The sequence below is a fragment of the Teleopsis dalmanni genome, chromosome 1, assembly GCF_002237135.1.
Source record: "Teleopsis dalmanni isolate 2A chromosome 1, ASM223713v2, whole genome shotgun sequence".
NCBI lineage: Eukaryota > Metazoa > Arthropoda > Insecta > Diptera > Diopsidae > Teleopsis > Teleopsis dalmanni.
In genome coordinates this window covers 172,909,738-172,930,154 of record NC_051846.1, presented here as the reverse complement: position 1 = coordinate 172,930,154, position 20,417 = coordinate 172,909,738, and the positions used below count along the sequence as shown (strand labels likewise).

At 28.1% G+C, this 20,417-nt stretch overlaps 2 protein-coding genes across 5 annotated transcripts in view; both read right to left on the bottom strand.

Moving 5' to 3' along the window:
- Positions 1-9,563: 9,563 nt before the first annotated feature.
- On the bottom strand, positions 9,564-15,690 carry LOC119666732 (methylenetetrahydrofolate reductase). Its single transcript, XM_038076015.1, has 4 exons — positions 15,051-15,690; positions 14,571-14,659; positions 9,896-10,064; positions 9,564-9,781 (listed from the first exon to the last, which is right to left on the bottom strand). The coding sequence occupies exons 1-4, from the start codon at positions 15,586-15,588 to the stop codon at positions 9,564-9,566; spliced, it is 1,014 nt and encodes a 337-aa protein (XP_037931943.1). The 5' UTR covers positions 15,589-15,690.
- A 2,985-nt stretch (positions 15,691-18,675) lies between these two features.
- Positions 18,676-20,417, bottom strand: part of LOC119670206 (ADP-ribosylation factor-like protein 5B) — a 30,859-nt gene continuing 29,117 nt past the window's right edge. For all 4 annotated transcript variants that reach the window (XM_038080370.1, XM_038080371.1, XM_038080369.1 and 1 more), the window contains one exon: positions 18,676-19,427. In XM_038080370.1, coding sequence (XP_037936298.1) covers positions 19,379-19,427 — 49 coding nt within the window. In that variant the 3' untranslated portion in view covers positions 18,676-19,378. The remainder of the gene's footprint in view (positions 19,428-20,417) is intronic.

Below are 20,417 nucleotides of genomic sequence, written 5' to 3'. Positions count from 1 at the left end.
ACATTCTTAGTCTTTTAAGCCATATATAGACTTTGTTTAGAACGGGGATGTTATTGAAGACACGATTCGTTACGATTCGTGCGATTTATACAATTAGACAATAGTTATCATTAACTTGTGGTATGATGATTCAGAAAGAGAATGTTTTCCTTTTGAGTGGGAAAGTAATACATATAATAGTATAATCGTTATCATTGACTTGTAATATGGAACTTTATTTTAATGGAAGAACGCTTTCATTTATTCTATTTGATGTCCTTTTTATATAATTTCATACTACAAGTTTCAACATTCTGATGCCATATTCTTTTCAGTCTGCAATTATATTTTTTCCTTTTAGTTCGTAACCTGGTTTACTTTTCATTCGATCTGTGATAGTTATTTATATAAGAAAGATAGCATTTAAGGACTTACCTTCATATTGTAGAAATCAATTTGTTTAAATACTCAAAAGGTAATCAACCAATTCAAGTCATTATTTCCTTTAAATTTAAATTATTTTATTTTTTTTTTTATTTATTTATTAAATTTGAAATAAATCCTTTCCAAATTAGTTTAATAGCTCACGTCAACGAGGCAGTGTCATCATCATAGCTGGTACCTGCCAATTTTGCGCTGCATTTTCCTAAATTAATTGAATCCTTACGTGTGTGTTAGCTTGAGAAGCTTCAGGTTCCCATTGGTGATATTAAATTTTATGCAAAGGAGCGCAAGGAGTACTTCACTCCTACATATTAAGACTACTCAAGCATGCAATAAACTCGTAGAAACTAAAATCAGTAACTAAAATAAGGAGTAGAACTTTTTTATCGTAAAGGACGTTAAGCAAAGGACGACGATGTAAAACATGAAGAAGTTCATAAGGAAAATTTTTAAATAAATTAAGAAGAAGGAAATTCTTATATTAAAAGAAAACAAATATTTATTCGCAAAATTAACAAAAGTAAAATAATGGAAAAAAAAACTAAAAATTCATTTACATTCAAGAAACTTTCGGAAAAATATTTTGATTATTGATTGTACAATTGGAGAAATCACTGAAGTGAGAAATGAAGTCAATTAAGGACAAATTGCTTGCTTTTCGATTATAAAATAAAATGGCAAAATATTTTTGACTATGAAAAATTAAGTTTCGGTTAACAACTTTGGTTATAAGGAGGGTGTAGAGGTAGGCGAGATAGGCGAGATAGGTAGGTGTTCATTGCATGTTTAAAATAATAAAGCAGGAGAACTTAATGCATCAATGAAAATGTGTTGCAGTAATAAAATTTTTTATTATTTGAATTTTTTTTATAAATGCTATTAATTTAATTTTGTTTATTACTTTTTTTGTTTAGCATTCCTTATTTTGATATCCTCCACACTATAGTGAATGAAAAGTAACAAGACTTTTGTATCTGGCACACAGTAAAGAGAGGTCATCTGAATCTGAAACAATTTTTTTATCAACATAATAAGACTCCAACGTATGAAGAGATTAATTTAATGGAGAGTTTTAAAAACAAAGGAAGCTGTGAATGACGTCATATAATATCAGAATTATGTTCCAAGAATACTGCCGACGCTATCTCATTCCAAAAACTATCTAAAGACGAACTATGGACAATGAAAGCGGATATTCAAGAAACTACCACGTTTAGTAAGAAATAAAGAAGATATCAATAGGGTACGATAATTAGCAAGAAATGAAGACAGTGAGTTTCTTCTTTAACAATCTAAGATTAACTTATAATCATATAATAATCTTCACTCTACTCTCAGTCTTGTAAGGTGGTGTTTTAGTCTTATAGTATATATAGCGTATATAATGTGATTAATAATCGAATAAATCACAAACATAACAAGGCATAGTTATAAAGCAAAAAAGTTTACTGAGTGCACGAAATCAAACCTAAACCTTTTTATAGGTTTACAGGGAGAAACTTAGGGTTTAAAACCACCTAGAACTATTGACGAAGCATAAAATGCTATTTAGTGTCAGGTCCTGTAACTGGTGCAGGTTGTCAAGAAAGGGGGCTCCCCAAGAATTAAGCCACCGCCACAGATTTGATTGAAAGGAAGAGCTAATCTTCTAGCATGGTTCCCTAGTTTACAGTGGCCTGTAAGTAAACCTACCAAAAGACTGATGTCTCTGCGGGGCATCTCAATGAAAATTTTGCATTTCCTTTTATGGAAACATATGTCTGCATATCGCTGAGTCTTCCCATTCAGAAGAGGTGAATGACTGGATAAATATTTAATCATTTTTTATTTCTTTATATTTTATGTGTAAGGTATTAAAGTATGAACAAAATCTTTTCTTTTTAATTTTTTTTTAATTTTTTTATAATTTTTTTATTCTTTTAATAATTTTGATATTAAATATAAATGCTGCAGTAACACTTTTTGTGTGCATGTTGCATGCAATATAGCATTATTTACTGCAATTTTGTTGGCTACACCATTTAATTGTCAAACTCAGTTTTCTTATTTTTTATTTAAGACTATTATAATAAATATTTATTACTCCATAGTATACCAAGAAATTATTATATCCAAAATATTTAAGTAGAGCTAATCGGATAATAAATATTTCCTTATACTCTCAGTACAAAAATATTATAATCGCTTCATATGCCACACTATCCTCATGTGTGACTCAAGCAAAAATATTCTTATATCAAAATATCATTGCATATATGTAAATATCGAATAATATATAAAAAAATAAAATAAAGTAGTATGAAAATTTAATATAAATTTAAAAAAGAACTGCCATACTTACAAGAAACTCCTTTCCATTTTCACTACTCGTGCTTTCACTCCATGACAGCTTTCTCTTGGTTATTCTGAAGGAAACTTTTCGCACTTTTCGTACTTTTCGTACAACCCAACCGATATGCTAATTTAATTTACTGCTAAAGTCTAATGGGCGTGTGAACAAAAGGCGTGTCAATATGCTTAATATTATTTGAGCCGTTGTTGTTCCTTATTTTTCTATTTAGTTTTTTATTCCAATTGTACTTTAGTCTAAGTTGTTGATGCCATGGATGCGATTCAGCGGAAATTGTACAAAGGAGAGAATGTCATTTTAATGGAAATGTGGCAATATTGACGTATCAAGAAATGACAAAAAAAACATATAAAAAAAAAAACAAAAGTGGCAAACTCAAGTACATTAAAGCCAATACATTTACAATAGTTAAAGGAATTACGGATTGTAAGGAATTTTTTTTACAATAAAAAAAAATAAAAAACCATAAAAAAGAAGAATATATTAAAGTTTTAAGTAGAGAAAAATAAAGAGCAAAAAAGGCTTATGTGAAAGAAAATAAGAAGTAAAAGACTTCTTAAAAAGTAGTGACAGACTTTAGTGCTATTGTAAAGCTTAATCCCATTTTTAAAGCGGGATAAAAATTACTTACAATTGATAATTAATATAAGTCTTTAAGTACTTAAGAACAGGCATTATGCTCTTCATTCCATAGGCTAAGATTCTCCTGTTGGGTCACAATAAATTGTTAATAAAAAAATACACTTATACGTCGTCATGGCTTAGGTTATAATCTTAACAAAATAGGTACTCCATAGATGATAGATAGATAGGTAGGTAGGTTTCTTAGAAAACAAAATGTCGACTTTTCTAGTAGACAGATTAGATCTTTAGTCATTATATTTTTGAAGGCTAGTTAGAGCTTACTGGGCTGGAAGTTCCAATTCTCGTCTAAAATTAGGATATTCTTAAGAGGTCACATTTTATTTTGATCCGAAGGCAGAGATTCTTTTATTCGATTAGATCAAATTACTTACAGTAAGATTATCATAGGTCATTATGACTAATATCATTATCTTAAGAAGAAAAATCTGTCTAAATTAGCAAAATGTCTACCTTGGTTGAAGACGAATGAGGTTTTTAGATAAATTTTTTGCGACTTGGTTGAAGACGAATGAGGTTTTTAGATAAATTTTTTGCGACTGCCCAGCGTTGATCCGACAAGACTGAATTAAGACATTATATCCATATCTAATAGTAGGATATTCTCAACAGCTGACGATCAGTTATAGTGGGTTCAGTCAGGTTCCTAGTATTATGCCAAAGTGGGACCTAATATGTTGTATAATTCAAAGTATTATAAAAAGTCATTTGTGGTCGTAGCGGTCTGCTTCACTAAAAGTTGTTATATTTTATTTGTTAAAATTACAATTTCTAGGAAGGCACGACTTGAAAGACTTCACAACTTCTACAGTGAGTATTAAAACAAATGCGCAGTTTCTTTGCATGGATTCCTATGCACTACTTATCGGAAAGAACTGTAGTAAACGTTGTAGTAATAGCGGGGTCCCTCTCAATGAATTCCTATGATCTGATCTAATCTCATTATAAGTTATTCACATATGTATTCTTGTACCATGTATACCCAAAAATTACGCTAGACCTAAACGTCTTCCATTCATTATTGACGATCTCAAGAGAACAGTAACCGCACCGATTTCGAATACATCTAGGGAAATAACAGATATTGTTAGTTCAAATAAAAAGAGATCATGACATTCAGCGAAAACTTCGTTATAGACAGGAATTAACTATAAATAGGTTCCTTATAGAGATGTTCGCTATAGACAGGTTCAAGTATATGAATATCGCTATGTCTTCAACGAAACTTCGTTATAGAGAGGAATTCGTTATAGGGAGGTTTGCTATAGAGAGGTTTGACTGTATATAATATTTTTATAAGGATTGAACAAACGCAAATTAACAACCCATTAAGAGGTCAACTATATAAGCATAGAGAGAATGAGGAAAAGTTGCTCAGAATAAACGATTATACCTAATGCCATCATTAAATTGTGAAGTTTTGGAAATCTTAAACATACCTTTAATTTTCTTATATAATAAGTATTATGCGTTAAAAATCAAACCAATTTTAAGTTTTAAAATATATGTGGAAAAGCAGTTTTAAGTCTTTGTGAAGGAGTTTTTCAATTTTGAAGTAAAAAATCGATTTATTATAATAAATAATAAATTAATAAGTAATTTAATTTAATAAAAAAATGTTTGTGAGTTTTCATCCAATAGTAAAATATTCTACCCTCTATAACTCTATAACCCCTTAAACATGACATGTATTCATATTATATGGACTATTTTATTGTTAAAAAAATTATTTTATTAGAAAAATGATTAATCACATAATGTCAACAGCTCTGAAAACAAGTCACATATCACTGAAGCTTAAACATTTTTTTTATTAATAATATTATTTAGCTACTTTCATCGTCGAAAACTTATCTTCTTTGATACATTATGCTAGCGGTAGTAAAATATCGCTTTGCTTATAAATTAAATCACTCATACGTCATGTTGCCACACTTCAACAGTTTTGCGCACCTGCAAAAAGCCAAATAAAGCTAAAAAAAGCTAAAAAAAAGCTGAGAAAAACACAGTTGTCAATACACTAAATCACCGAATTCTGGTAGAACGCGAATACCGCACCTGGACGGAAATTCTTCGACGACACTTTCGCTCAACGCGCGCCAAACTCTGATTGATTGATTGTATTATCCTTAACTAATCTTCTTCATTTCGATGGTAAAAGGTATAGCATTTATTTTGGCTTGACATGAAGACACAAAATTTATTTAATTTGGCCTTAAACAGATGAACGGGTTCAGACAAACAAGGTTAAATTATTTATATTGTTATTTCAATTTTTATAATTTCAGTTAATTTTTTTGGACTTAAGAATTAATGAATTAAAAAGGAAAACAATAATTAAATACAAAATTTATTTTAATTTTTTAAAATATCTAACCAGATTTTCATCCAATAGTTAAAGAAAATCCTAAAAATAATAAACAATATATAAACAACATTATTTGCAGTCCTTCGCAGTAAATACTGGAGTCTGACAAAGCTACCTTCTCTTTCCCATATACATACCGGCTCTTGATAACATTTTACGAACATCACAGTATAGCCTTTCTGGAATTCAATTACCTTTCCTCTATTAAGGATATACAGATAATGCGTACTTGCTAAATCGTTGTGCTAAATATGTCCACCTCAATATAAACAATCCTTACATAAAAGCTTATAAGGCCGATGTGCAAAAAATCCCTGAAGACTTCATTCAAGCCTTGCGCTACAAACCTCCCCCAATACTTGTCCCACTACTTAGATGAGTGCGACCGTAATCTCTACACCATTCCGCTTTATAACCGCGACTTTCGTGACCCTAGTCTCAAAGTTTATCGCTAGTCTGGCTTAGATGAACCTATTAAGCCTATCTGTTCACATCTCTCTCCCCTGATTACTGGAATGAAGTTTCCTCCATTCTTCTCCATTCATTCCTAAGAGGTGGTTTTAGTGGGTTCAAATCTGTCAAATCACACGGTAGCTTTCGGTGCTTTCCAGCTACTGCAAAAAAAAAAAAACAATGTGAAAGAAAACAACAACAATATAGAAATTGTACAATTCTATTTGTATCTCGACAGCCTCTATGAAAAGAGGCAAATATACTAGAACTAAAAGTCAAGGAACACAAATAACATTGAATCGGGCATACACTGCGAAAATCAAGCTCATACATCTCCAGTTTGGACAAACTCTCGAATGCAATCGTTAAGGTAGTCGATGATTATTATGCGGTCTACTAAAATTCTATCAAGACAGCTAATACAGGTCATTTTTTTATATATATTCTTTTTGCATACATATTTTTGCAGAACGGACTGCAGGCCTCAGTTTTCATAACATTGGACTAGCAGAACATATTTACCTCTTTCTGATTTTTACTAATTGTTTGTCTTGACGCCAGTGTAAAGTTATTACATATATTTAGAAATTTTCCCCAGGTTAGCTGCATAGTCATTCCTATGGACATTTATAGGTAATCAAGAGTGTCAGTAAATGGGAACCCATTTAAAGCTGTCAGAAAACTTGCCTTTTTAGAGAAACTTCTTCCACTATGCAGCTTCATGTAGCAGGATATTTTACATATACATAAATAGTATAAGTAAAAGTTCACTAAAAAATAAACAATATAATTAAATATAATTAGATAAAAAATATAATTAGAAATCCAGACTCATATTTGGTCACTTGAAAATTATGACCAAAAACTGCTTACCATTCCCATTGCAGTTTCATCGTTCTCAAAGACTGTAAGTCCCCATCACATCAATAACAATCACTTGTTACCATGCCACGAATTAATTAATTTGACTTAGGTTAGGTTAGGTGAAATGCAGGGAGCAACGAATCTTTCACAATTTGCTAACATAAGAAAGCCGTTTTGATTCCACAATTCCTTGTAATAATAACTAGAAGAATGGTCATGTTAGAACCAACCAGTAACATTAATAATACGAGTGTCTGGCCAATACTAATACTGGAATTATCTCCGAGTGTCTTAAGGAAAATGATACGCAAAAGCTTAAGTCTGGTTCCGGGCAAGACTGGAGATAAACACAACTTTTGTTCTGGAGTCTTTTCCTCGAGCGTCAGTAGACATGCACTACGAGAAATACTACAGGGTAGCAATTTGACTTTGTTTGACTTAATTAATTTGAGTGCTTAGTACTTAATTTGTAACATTAAGTATATTAATATTACAATATATATAGACAAAGTAGTGTGTTAGGATAGATAAGGCAATGAAAAGAAAGCAAAGATTAAAAAGGAAAAAGATAAGAAGAAAAAAAAAAGATTAGAAAAGAAGCAAAAGAAAAGTTGAGCTAAGAGTTTTTTCGCATGAAGATAATAAATATATCAAAAATAAAGTCATACAATAGATAATTAAATAAAGTTCTATGTAATCGAAATTTTTATAAAAAAAAATTTTTTAATAAATTAAAAGTTGAATATAAATTTAAATAAATTATAAAAAACATTAAGAAATGTTGCATAAATTTTTCGGATTAACCACATATATATATTAATATAATTTAATATATAATTTTATTATTTACAATTGTAATATAATTTTGTATTTTATTCAATGTTTTTTATTTCCAAAAGTCAATACAAATTTATTAAACTAGCATGGCTCACAACCAATTTTGAACTGTTTTATCGACTGAACGTGCTTGTGTGATTTTTTTCTGAGATTACATGAAATCATTTGTGGCAATTAAGATATTTTAACGTTTTTAAATGATATTCTTATTACATATTTTCTTTTAATCTGTTATTATTATTTAAAAAAATACATAATTGTTATGCAGCATGGCAAAACGTACTGAAAAATTATTAAAATTTATTTCAACAAAGCTTTTTCAGTTGTTGACAAGAAATGAAAACCAGATGGCGCAATCTCCAAGTTTAAATTCAACTTTTAGCGCATAAATTTAAATGAACATTTTTAAAATATTTACAAAAAAATATATGAACAGAAGAAATTTTTTAGAATAAATTTGAAAATTATTAAAAACAAATAATTTTTAAATATAGTATATTTTCAAATTTATTTTCAATTAAATGATATTAGTTATAAATTATAGTAAAATTTTTAAGATGATAAGATTGTATGAAGATATACTGTGATGATATGACGCAGAATATATTTAGTATAGTATAAAATAGTATAAAATATTAGTATAAAATAGTACAAAATATAGTATATTTTTAAGACCAGTATATTATAGCATCTTATAGTCGTATACCCAACTCTCGATTTTTTCACGATTTCCAAATAACATTCTTCTCAACGAAAAATAAAAAAATTTTTTTTGTAAAATTGAGTATTTGTTGTAACACAAGTTCTATACAAGTTCTATCTATATTTATTTTAGAAGAACTAAAAAACTACATTTTTTGATAGACATGGCGGGTAAAAAGAACTGCCTATCAGAATTATCAGAAAAGTGAAGATTTTATTTGACACTCAGTAACTTCTGGATTCGATCTAATTCCAGATATATGCTCAGCTGTCATGTTCGAGATCTTTCAAACTTAAGCGGTTAAAAAAAAACAAAAATTAAGTAAGAAACTTCTTAATAAAACAAGCTAACATCAGAAGATATTATTAACGATACAGAATCTTCAATTAATTTAAACTCTAGATATAACTAGACTTACCTAGTTATCAAGAAAACAATATTGATCCAGTGGATCAATGATCCACTTGTTTTAATAAAAATAATTTACTTCTATTAACATATTCATTATTTTAAAGAAGTTTCGAAAAGTAGTGAATTACAACAACAAAAAATTTTTTATATTATTGTCAAATATCTGTCATCAGTTGTCTTGGAATTATTTCTTATATTTAATTATTCGTAAATAATTTTTTTGAGACTGCAAGTACTAGGGGTTGAACTCATGCCCTGCCAAATTTGAAGTTCAGAGTCTGTATTCATTAACCAGCTGCCCCAAAGCGGTACTTGTCTTATATGTTCGCACTTTGGAATTTCGTTAATTAGCTGCAAAAGTTTATTAACAAAATCGGTTGCTGTGTTATATTAAAACGAAATCGTAAACCAGAATAATTAAATTAATTAAAATATGTTTTTATTTTTTAATTATTAAACTCCATTTTTTATTTTATTTTATTTTTTATTTTTTATTTTTATTTTATTTAAATTCATTCAATTCTATTTTCCAATGCATTCATTTCTTGTAAAATTGCTTTAATATTATTAAATTTATTAAGTGAAAAAAATTGCAAGCCATAAACGCCAATATCGCTATCGAATATTTCCGTGATCATTTCTAAAGTCTTCTGTACTGCAAACTCCTGAAATTTTGTTGGATTGTGTCTATGTTGTCTATACTCAGCAACTTGTTCGGAAGACATTGTAACTGCAAAAAAAAAAAATAATAAGAAATGTAATCTTTTTTTTCTAAAAATGTGATTAATAAAGACGACTTCGAAGTCTCCTATGGAATCCCCCAATGCCGCGTCACCCAATTTACCTTTAGTTATCTCCATTAAACGTATTAGGGTACGATAGTTTTCTGGAGAATAAATACCGACGATGATAGGAACGTTGATGTCATTTTCCCGACAATTTTTAATGAAATTAATTATAGTTTCCGCCGAGAAGCAAAGTTGAGTGATTATAAAATCCGCACCTGCATTCACCTATAAAGAAATAAATGTGAAGAGGGGATTTACAAAAATTTTAAATAAAATTAAAATCAAAATAAACAAAGCAAAGTCTGTTGTTTAAATACTAAAAAAATGGTTTCCGGTTTTCTTGGCTGAATTTAGACTAACAACTTCAACTAAAATTGCTCCTTTAGTCGTTTTTTCTCTACTAATTTTTCTGTGTTAAATGAAGAATTAATATTTTTGGTCAAAAGTACCACAGGGGAATTTTTTAGAAATGTTAATATTTAATTTTAATTTTTGTTTTTTTTTTTTTTAATATTTCAAGAGCAAAGCCGCATCAAATGAAGAAAAAGTCATTTGTAGTTTGACTGTTAAGTTTGCTCAGCAAACAAATTGGAACGAGAAATCCAATATTCTATGCTGCGGTTACATGGACTTGGAAATACTGTGGACTTAATTTTTATTTATTTTTTTTATTAATTGTTACATTAAAAGGTGTTAAGTAAATAATAATTACCGGTAATCAATTTTAAAATCGTATAAATTATGTGTCTAATTTATTGCAATTTCATTCGACGACTGTAATTGCAGCTGGAAATAGCGAGAAAATTCTCGTTGTAAACTTATAATTATAATTATCATTAGTAATAATTAAAGTTCATTGCTTCATTCTTTTCTGAGCTTAATTAATAATTATCGTTATTAAGTATTACTACACCGTAAGTTATTTGATTTTATTAGTTTATTTTACTCAGTATTTGTATTATTATAAAAATTACATTGAAAAAAAAAATAAATAAATATTCAGGGGATTCACAGAATTATTTAAAAATTCGTAAATTTTAAATAAACAAAAACTTATATTGTCGGAAAAAAAAATTCAAAATAATTATTCAGAAATAAGATAATTTTCATTATTATAGTAATTTTCTGCACTATTTATTTAAAGTTAATTTTAAAATTCTAAATAAATATTATTATTTCACAGATAACATTATAAATATTTATACTAAATTTATTTTTTTTTTCTTTTTGTTTAAAAATAAATTAATTGAAATATATATGGTGTACAGCTCTTACTGTGACGGAGTGCAATTTTTCTATAAACAAAAAAACCAACACACAAATTTATAAATTCTTAACGATTAACATAATTTCTAGAAATAAAACCTTAATAAAAAATAGTTTATTATTATTTTTTCGGACAACCCAGCTGCCATTAAATCACTATTAGGCACTACAGCCACAACTCTAACAAATCGAGAATGCTCGGCTATATCCAGAAACGTACATGGATTTCAGTACACAGCTCAGCATTTTCGAATTTTTAGAGATGTGACTGTAGTGCATACCTAGAATTTAATGGCAGTTTGAACTGTATCCAGAAACGCAAATGGATTTCTCGACACAGCACAGAATTTTCGAATTTTTAGAAATATGATTGTAGTACCTACCAGGGATTTAAAGACAGCTTGGCTGACTGAAGAAATAAAACTAAACTATTTTATGCAGAAACGCACATGGGTTTCTAGACACAAGAATATCGCGCACAACTGTAGAGCGGACGAGTTTGCAGACATTCTGCTTCCTGATCTTCACTGTTCAGATATTGATGTCCCACTTTCAACAGTTAAATTGGCAATCAAAAAAACATATCTGAGTATAGCAAAGCAAAATTTTGTAGACGTACCCAGTTGTCAGATATCTAGATTTATCTGGTCTAAACTAAACAAAAAACGCACCAACCAGGTGTTGTAACCCAATTCGGAACTACAGTATTGGTTTTGACAAGTCACTGCATAATAGAAAGACATGAAACTGAGTCTACTTTTGTCGAGGTTATGGTTCCGCAGTTGAGGAGGGAACTAATCTCCGCCTCATGTGTCATGTGTATCTTCTTCTTTACGATTTAATAACTTTGGGGACAGTTTTCTTAACGACCTAACCGAGCTATTATGATTTATAATGTATACGATAGTTCAGTTAGTCATACATGAGATTTAAAACTATATCATAAGAAAGTATTTACAGAAAATCACAAATAAATTAATTCTTAAAAATGTCACTATCCTAGTTCAATTAGTCGAGAAACTGCGTTTAACCGAGCAATTTTAGGTTAGTTTTTTTTGAAACCATTTTTATACAAGCTATGGTATATGAAGTTCAATAAAATTAATTTTCTAAAAACAACTAGTGAAATAGAAACTAGTAAATATGAACTACTAGGTTTATTTACCATGGACTCGTGCTTTTAAAGGACCCTAGTATATCATGTCATTCAAGTCTAAGTATTGTATTTACAATTATCGGCTTATATTTAATGATCTGAATTGAACAGTTAATTTATTTATTAAAACTGTAAATCAATATAATCATAATGAATAAATTTGATATTCAACATTGAAGCTCATGTAATTTGTAAGAAATGTTGGAATTATGATTAGAAGAATATTATTTAAAATAATAAATATTAATTCACTTAACAAGTGAGTTTAAAAGGCATAAGTAGCCAAAGTGAGTGACAGATGAATACAAAAAACTTAGAAAATGACTTCAGTATTCATATACTATAACATACTGACCTTTAGAACATATACTATATGTAAATGATTTGATATAGAACTTTAACATTACAAACCATTAACCAATGTTTCTATACTATAAGAGAAGAGAGGAAAATAAAAGCTTCATCAAACTGCAAATTCCACTAGAATAAATTTTTCATTGCTTTATAGAAGCAATTGTTGAGTTAATTTTGAATAGACCACTTATATTGCAGGAAAATACAAAAATATAAAATAAAAAGAAATAAAAAGATATTATTTCCTTAGTCAATTAGAAAGCTACAGGATCTGATATTCACAAAGAATAAATAACATTAGTGTAGCTTATATTAGGTCCCGTAAAAAATTAAATTGCTTGTCTTCAAGAAACTATTGCAAGTATTAAAGCATCGAGTATTGACTTCTTGCACCATAACATACATATCAAGCCGTCAGTTGGTAGTCACTTAATAATTATAATTTCGACTTTAGATATAATAAACATTATTGTATTACATTATGTATAGTAAGATTATGTATATATTGTAGTATCTTATATTTTATATTACAGTAAGATATGATATTAGGAGAGAGTAAGATTTTGCACAATATTTTTGGAAAAAGAAAAGATGTGACCTTATCGCAAAAGTAATCAGTCAGTAATTGATCATTCTCGATTTATAACAAACAAAAATATCATACAACTGTCAAACAATATAATGTTAATAAACATTATAAAACGACTCATTCAATATAAGTCATTTAATGGCAAGGTAAATGTAATCTGTACCAGAAGCCATTATTTCCATATTTTACTTTAGTTATTGTGAGCTGAAATGTTGAGGGAAGCGTTACGCAATCGGGTGTAAGAAGGTCCTTAACGATGCGAGTGACCTTGGCTCATTATTTACCAAATTTCCAAATGTTAAATAATATTATTTTTAATATGTAAAAGGGACAAATTTTTCATATTTAAAAATAGTACTGCTATGATGCATAATAAAGGCAACAATAAAGCACTTTGGAAAATATACAAACTATAAATAGTGCTTTTTGATATTAATTCTTTTTTTCAAATTTGGAGGTTTATATGTTTATATGTTTTAATTTTTATTTTTTTTTTTTTGCCGGAATTTGACTTTGACTACTTCCATATTATTTTTATAAAAATATATAAATTATCTCTGATATTAGAACTTAATTTTTCTCTATAGATAACTTCCAGATGTAACCTTGACTACTTCCATATTTATTTTTATAAAAGTATATAAATTATCTCCGATAATAGAACATAATTTTATCTATAACTTTTATCTATAACTTCCGAATTTAATTTTGACTACTTCCATATTTATTTTTATAAAAATTTATAAATTATCTATGATAATAGAACATAATTTACTCTATAAATAACTTTCAAATTGAACTCTGACTACTCCCATATTATATTTTTATATAATAATATAAATTATTATTTTAAGATCTCCGATAATAGAACATAATTTACTCTATAAATAATTTCCAAATTTAAATTTGACTACTTCCATATTTGTTTTAATAAAAATATATAAATTATCTACGATAATAGAACATTATTTATTCTATAGATAACTTTCAAATTTAACTCTGACTACTCCCATATTATATTTTTATATAATAATATAAATTATTATTTTAAGATCTCCGATAATAGAACATAATTTACTCTATAAATAATTTCCAAATTTAAATTTGACTACTTCCATATTTGTTTTAATAAAAATATATAAATTATCTACGATAATAGAACATTATTTATTCTATAGATAACTTTCAAATTTAACTCTGATTACTTCGATATTTGTTTTTATGAAAATATATAACTTATCTTTGATAGTCGAGCGTACTTTCTCCTATAAATGGTAACACCATAATGTAACTCAGACACTGCTCACATATTATATTATATTATATTATACTTTTATAAAAATATATAAAATCATAATAACTTTACCTTTTCTTTGAGATGCTGTATATCTTCCTCAATTGTTGGACAATCGGGGTGGCCTTCTGGATAGCCCCCAACTCCTATTGATATATTATCTGAAATAGATTATAAAATATTATTTAAAAATATTTTATAAAAAACATATTATATTCAAATGTAATAAAAAAGTCAAATAGTAAAATTCAACGACAATAATTGCTAATCAAATTGTAAACAGACAACGCGAAATCCATTGATAATTTAAGAGATAATGCCGCCGCTACTTACTGTGAAATTGTCAGTATCAAAATTCAAGCACGAGTAATAGAAAAATTGATCAAAACAAATTATAACAAAAAAAAAAAATTAATAAAACAAATACAAAAAAATAATTGTACAAAAAAAATTAATTGTCACAAAAATTAAATAATAATTTTAATTTAAAAAAAATGCACATGCACACATTTCGTATTTAATTTACACTTTAGATATAGAAAAATAACTCACTTCCACGTATTTCTCTTATCTGCGCCACCAACTGAGTCGCATACCGGAATTCTTGATCGCTGCTCACTTGATCCCCACGCAAAGCCAACACATTTGAAAAATTTAAAGCCAAAAAATCTTCCAGACGTTGACGATCGGTGCGGTAGCAGGTGAAATGCGGCAGGACTACGGTTTGTGGAGTTAATTTTCTGGCAAATCGTACAGACTCCACATCTTGTATGGGATCCACACTGTAATAATCTTGACCAAGCCAAATGAGTGATGTGAAAAGTGGCATTAGCAGACCAAAACTGTTGTAATCTAAAGTCAGTGGCTCAGTGTTGTTGTATGGACGAGCTGCCAACTCGATGCCATAGAAAAATTCCTTATTAGCCGTTTTCTCCACAATCAATTCACTCAGTTTTCTTTCCTTGGGTGCGATTTGCATAGAACTAAAAGTTATGTTCACTCCAGGATAGTTACCAGCAGTCTCGTTCAAGCTACCGCCCAAATAGTGAGCACCGGTACCAGTGTTGGTAAGCGTTGGTTGTGTAGACATTGTTGTTTTTAGTTGATTAGTTCAGTACTTTTTATTTTACGCAGACACTGGTTTTTCGTGTTAACTGAATGCGTTGCGGACTTTGAATGAAGTCCCAGCACCTTAACATTTTGCATAAAACTGATCACATAGATAACAGATTGGATCAGCGTGTTGAAGCAAGAGCTTTTCTCGTTCTTAGTATAATTGCTTTTTGTTTGGCTTTTTCTATTTTGCTCTTTCTTTCTCGCGAATTTCGCTTTGACGGTATGCGCGTTGTTCGCGAGCTTTTATTACCAATTTAAGCTTTTAAATATTTGCCAGTTTTTGTTTACAAATTGTCCATTCATAAATAACATTTTTAAGCTCAAAATACTGTCTCTGACGTAGCTTAAAAGAGCTTTTCACCATTTATAATGAGAGGAAAAGATTTTTAAGAAAGTCTATAAGTATTAAAAACTAAACTTAAATCCTAACGTATTCATTTACACAAACAATTTAAGAACAAAAGATCTCTCCAAAAAATTAAGGATCCTCCTACACCACATTAATACCCGTGTAAACTCACTGTTTTCTTATATATCGGGTGTTTTTTTAGCTGCATACTTATAATGATAATGATAATACAAGACAAAAATGTTGTTAAAATAAAAATTTTTTATTATATATATATATATTTGACTATTTCTTGCAATAAATGTGACCGTATGACATCAATAGTGTCATGAACCTTGGCTTCCAATGCTTCAAAAATTACTAATTTATCGGTTGTCAGCATTATCGGTTGACTTAACATATACCATAAAAAGTAATCGAGATACGTTAAATCGCACGAACGAGAGGGCCCATTAACAGGACCACTCCTGGAAATAAAGTTGTTACCAAATTGATTTCGCAATAAATCGATTGTTAAGTGCGCTCTATGAAGATTGCGCCGTCTTGTTAGAACTAAAAACGCCGTCTCGTCGATATTTAACTTATAAATTTTTGGAAACAAAAATTCAGTCAGCATGGCTCAGCAGCTTTTTCCTCAATTCGAAAGAAACAATGCCCTATGATGCCGTCAACGGATAAACTACACCAACCACAGTCAATTTTAATGGATACAATTAGTGCGAAAAAGATCAATAACCTAATTGTTTAAAGACTCACCTGATTATGTTGACCGTAAAATGTAAATTTCCACAATCTAATAAATCAATAAATTTAATAAAGACTATAATCTGGGGTAATTACAAATCAATCAAAACCAACCAGTCGTATTAATAAAGGATCCGGTCCGTAAAATAATATAAAATGTCTCAAACATTTATCAATTTTTAGCTCCAATAACTATACCTCTTCCCTTAATATAAATATAAAATCTTTTAATTCTTAATTAAGATTTTATTTTGTTTTATTCAATTGTCTCTACTATAATACACATCTTCATAATCGCTAGCATTTTTATTTTGATAATCTTTATCACCTCACATCAGAATTAATTTATATACCATCATCTCATTTTAATAGGTTTTTTCTACTTTATACAGCACATAATTAATAACTGAGTTGATTTGATTATGTGTTGTTATAGTCTATCGTGCATGGTTACTTTCTTCGCCTAAGCCCACTTGAGCAAAAATAATGACCAGTTGTGATACCACGGATATCAAGTAGTCATAAATCTCTTGCATTTTTGTTTGAATCAATACTTTCTTCATGGTATTTCATCTCTACTGCCTACTTTTAAATACAAATAGAAGCATTGAGCAACATTTGGTTATCATAGATGAATGCTTTCGGGCGTTTCTGAAGCTACAGTTAATTTACAAACGGTGTTGTCGTTATTGTAAACCATGGAGAAAACATAATATGACAGAAGTTACAATACTCATATATGCCTTAGCAAGTTCCAAGAGTTGCTAAGTCTATGTTCCAAAACCATTGCGATGATCAAACCCCGTGCTCACTGCTTGCAACAACGACCATATAAGTGTACTTAAGCCTCATAAACCTGATATAACTCTAAACAAAAAAGTGTTAATTCTATTGGTACTAATAATAATAATATAGAGTTTGATTAAAATCATTTAGTAATTTCTTTTTTCTCGATATTGCTTTACTTTCTCTCATTTAATAATTTAATATACGTATATGAACTATCCTATCTTTGAATATTTTTTTTGAATTTTATATTATTTTTTAAATTATTACATTAATTTAAATTTGTATAGAACTCCAAAAGATATTGATCTTTTCACTGCATAATTTTAATTTATTATTTTCATGCTCTGAAAGACTACTAAAACTTATAATCGTATTTTACTCCTTTTAGGTACCTTGATCCACTGTTGTTGTAGTTAACCCGCTGGGAGCTGGAAAGCAGATAATATGTAGAGTTTACAAGACGAATACATAGGTTGGGACATGGATAGGTGGTGGTTGGGGGAGAGGGACCCTTGTGCCACTAGATCGGTAAGCTTAAATTAATACCATATCCACAACTTTTTTTCTCATACAAGCTTCCTTAGTTCTAAAAATAATATTCCAAACTTTTTAACACACTTATGGTATAGCTTTATACCAGTCTCTATATGTTAATTAAAATTAAATACAAATTAATATACATTTAAATTTTAGTTATAATTATTTTATTATTAAATATTACTATCTTATTGTTAGTAATTATTTTATTACAAATACAATTTCATTTCGTTTGGCAATAAACTACAATATTTTTAATGCATTCCGAAATGCATTTTATATTTAAACTTTTATTTAATGGACAACATATCTTTTTTTAATCAATGATTAATGATGAAAACGCATATTAAAATTAATATACAAATAATTGCTCTTTAACGTATATACCTTTAGTATTTATAAACAATTCGAAATAAATATTGTATATGAAAAATTCGCTAATATTGGATATAAATTGAATCATTTAAATTTAATCATTTAAATTTAATCATTTAATTTTAATAATTTAAATTTAATAATTTTAATTTAATATTTAAAATTTAATCATTTTAATTTAATAATTTAAATTTAATTATTTTAATTTAACAATTTTTAATAAAAAGAATTCAAACTAAATTCTTGTTTATAAAACTCGTTTCGAATAAAGCTGATTATGTGTTAAATGGAAGAAAATAATATTTGTTTAAAACAACTTTAATACGAGTCTTAAGGCTAATAGATATTTTTTAAAAATATTTAACACTAGAGCTACCACAAAAATTCTGCTTATGGTATAAGTGTTACATGCTGTACAATAATTTATCTTTACAATCTTAACAATTACAAAGATTTTGTTTTTGTAAACGTTTCTTATTATTAGTTTACAATTATTTTGTATATGTTTATTCCATGATTATAAATATCATAGATAATTTGGCTTAAAAGAAACTTTAATATTTTATTTAAAAACATAACATTACACATATTTTACTACTTATGAGCACAATCGTATTAAAAACTTAATTTGAAGATTATTTAAATTTAAAAGCTGCTTTAAAATGATTAAAACAAAGAACTTATTTTTAAATTTTATTACAATATATAGTTAAAAATGTTTAAAAAAATTGTTGTCACTGTTTTAATTTTTATTTGTTATAGTTTTATGCATTGAATAAAATAATAGAAATAATTTTAAAGGAAATATTAAAAAATTATCTAACTTAAATAATGAAATTAAAATTAATATATATTTAAACTATGTTGATTTATATGCTTAATTGTTATTCATATTAAATTTATACCAAGCAGTTTATAAAAAATATATATACTTAAATTACTATAAACTATGAGAGTCTGAATTTGTCTGTCATTTCTTTTTGATTCTCTGCACAATCCATTCCAGTCCTTGATATAATCTGAAATTAAATAATTTCATTTAATAAATATTTTAATGTTTTTGACAATTTTATATAATTTAATATTTACGGATAATAATATATGAAATTAATCAATTTTAAATTCTATATGCAAATATCTCTTATTAGAGAAAGGATACAAATAATTCGTTTATATTAAATTTAAACTTGAAAATAAATAATACAATAATAACATTATCAGTTGTTGGACGTAAGTTCAATTTCCTGGTCACACCGGGATAACAATGGAGTTTAGTAGTCAACTATTTTGAGTAATTTTTTCTACTATGCCATATACCGATACCGATTACTACCCGTGATATTGAAGTTTAAACTTTTAATCTAAAGTTGGAACATTGATTGCGATCACAAAAGAAACAAAAAACACGCCATTTAGCGCTAATTACTATATACAATTTTAAATCATGCTTCTAAAAACCGCCAAGTCTACTTCCCGAAGCCACTCCTCAATCATTACGACCAATTCCAGTTCACCACTGCAGAAAGGAATTTTACAAACAGGTATGTGTTTGTATTTGACGCAGGTTATAACAAATTTGTATTATTAAATAAAAAGCGAATGGAGATACTGGATCCGCTTCTTGACTATAGCAGGATAGAAGCAAAATGGGTGCATATTTTACATTACTTTTTAGAAAATATGCAAATGTCAATGTCGTTAAATGTTATCTTTGAAAAGTCTAATTAATAGCAACGTATATGTTAAAAAATCCAGTGATTAATTTGAGTTCACATTACTTTAACTTAAGCAATCTCTCAATAATTATATTGCTGACTTAGTTCAGTCGTTTGAATTGCCTTAAGGTTTGGTATTAATCTATCTCTCCTAAAATTTTCTATATATATGATGTTTTCATGTCTGATACCTCGTGGATACCTCGCAAAAAGATTTGAGTTCTTTAAACAAAGATATACACTTCTTTGTAAGCTCATCAATTGTCTTATTAGCATCAAATCTATTAAGATCAA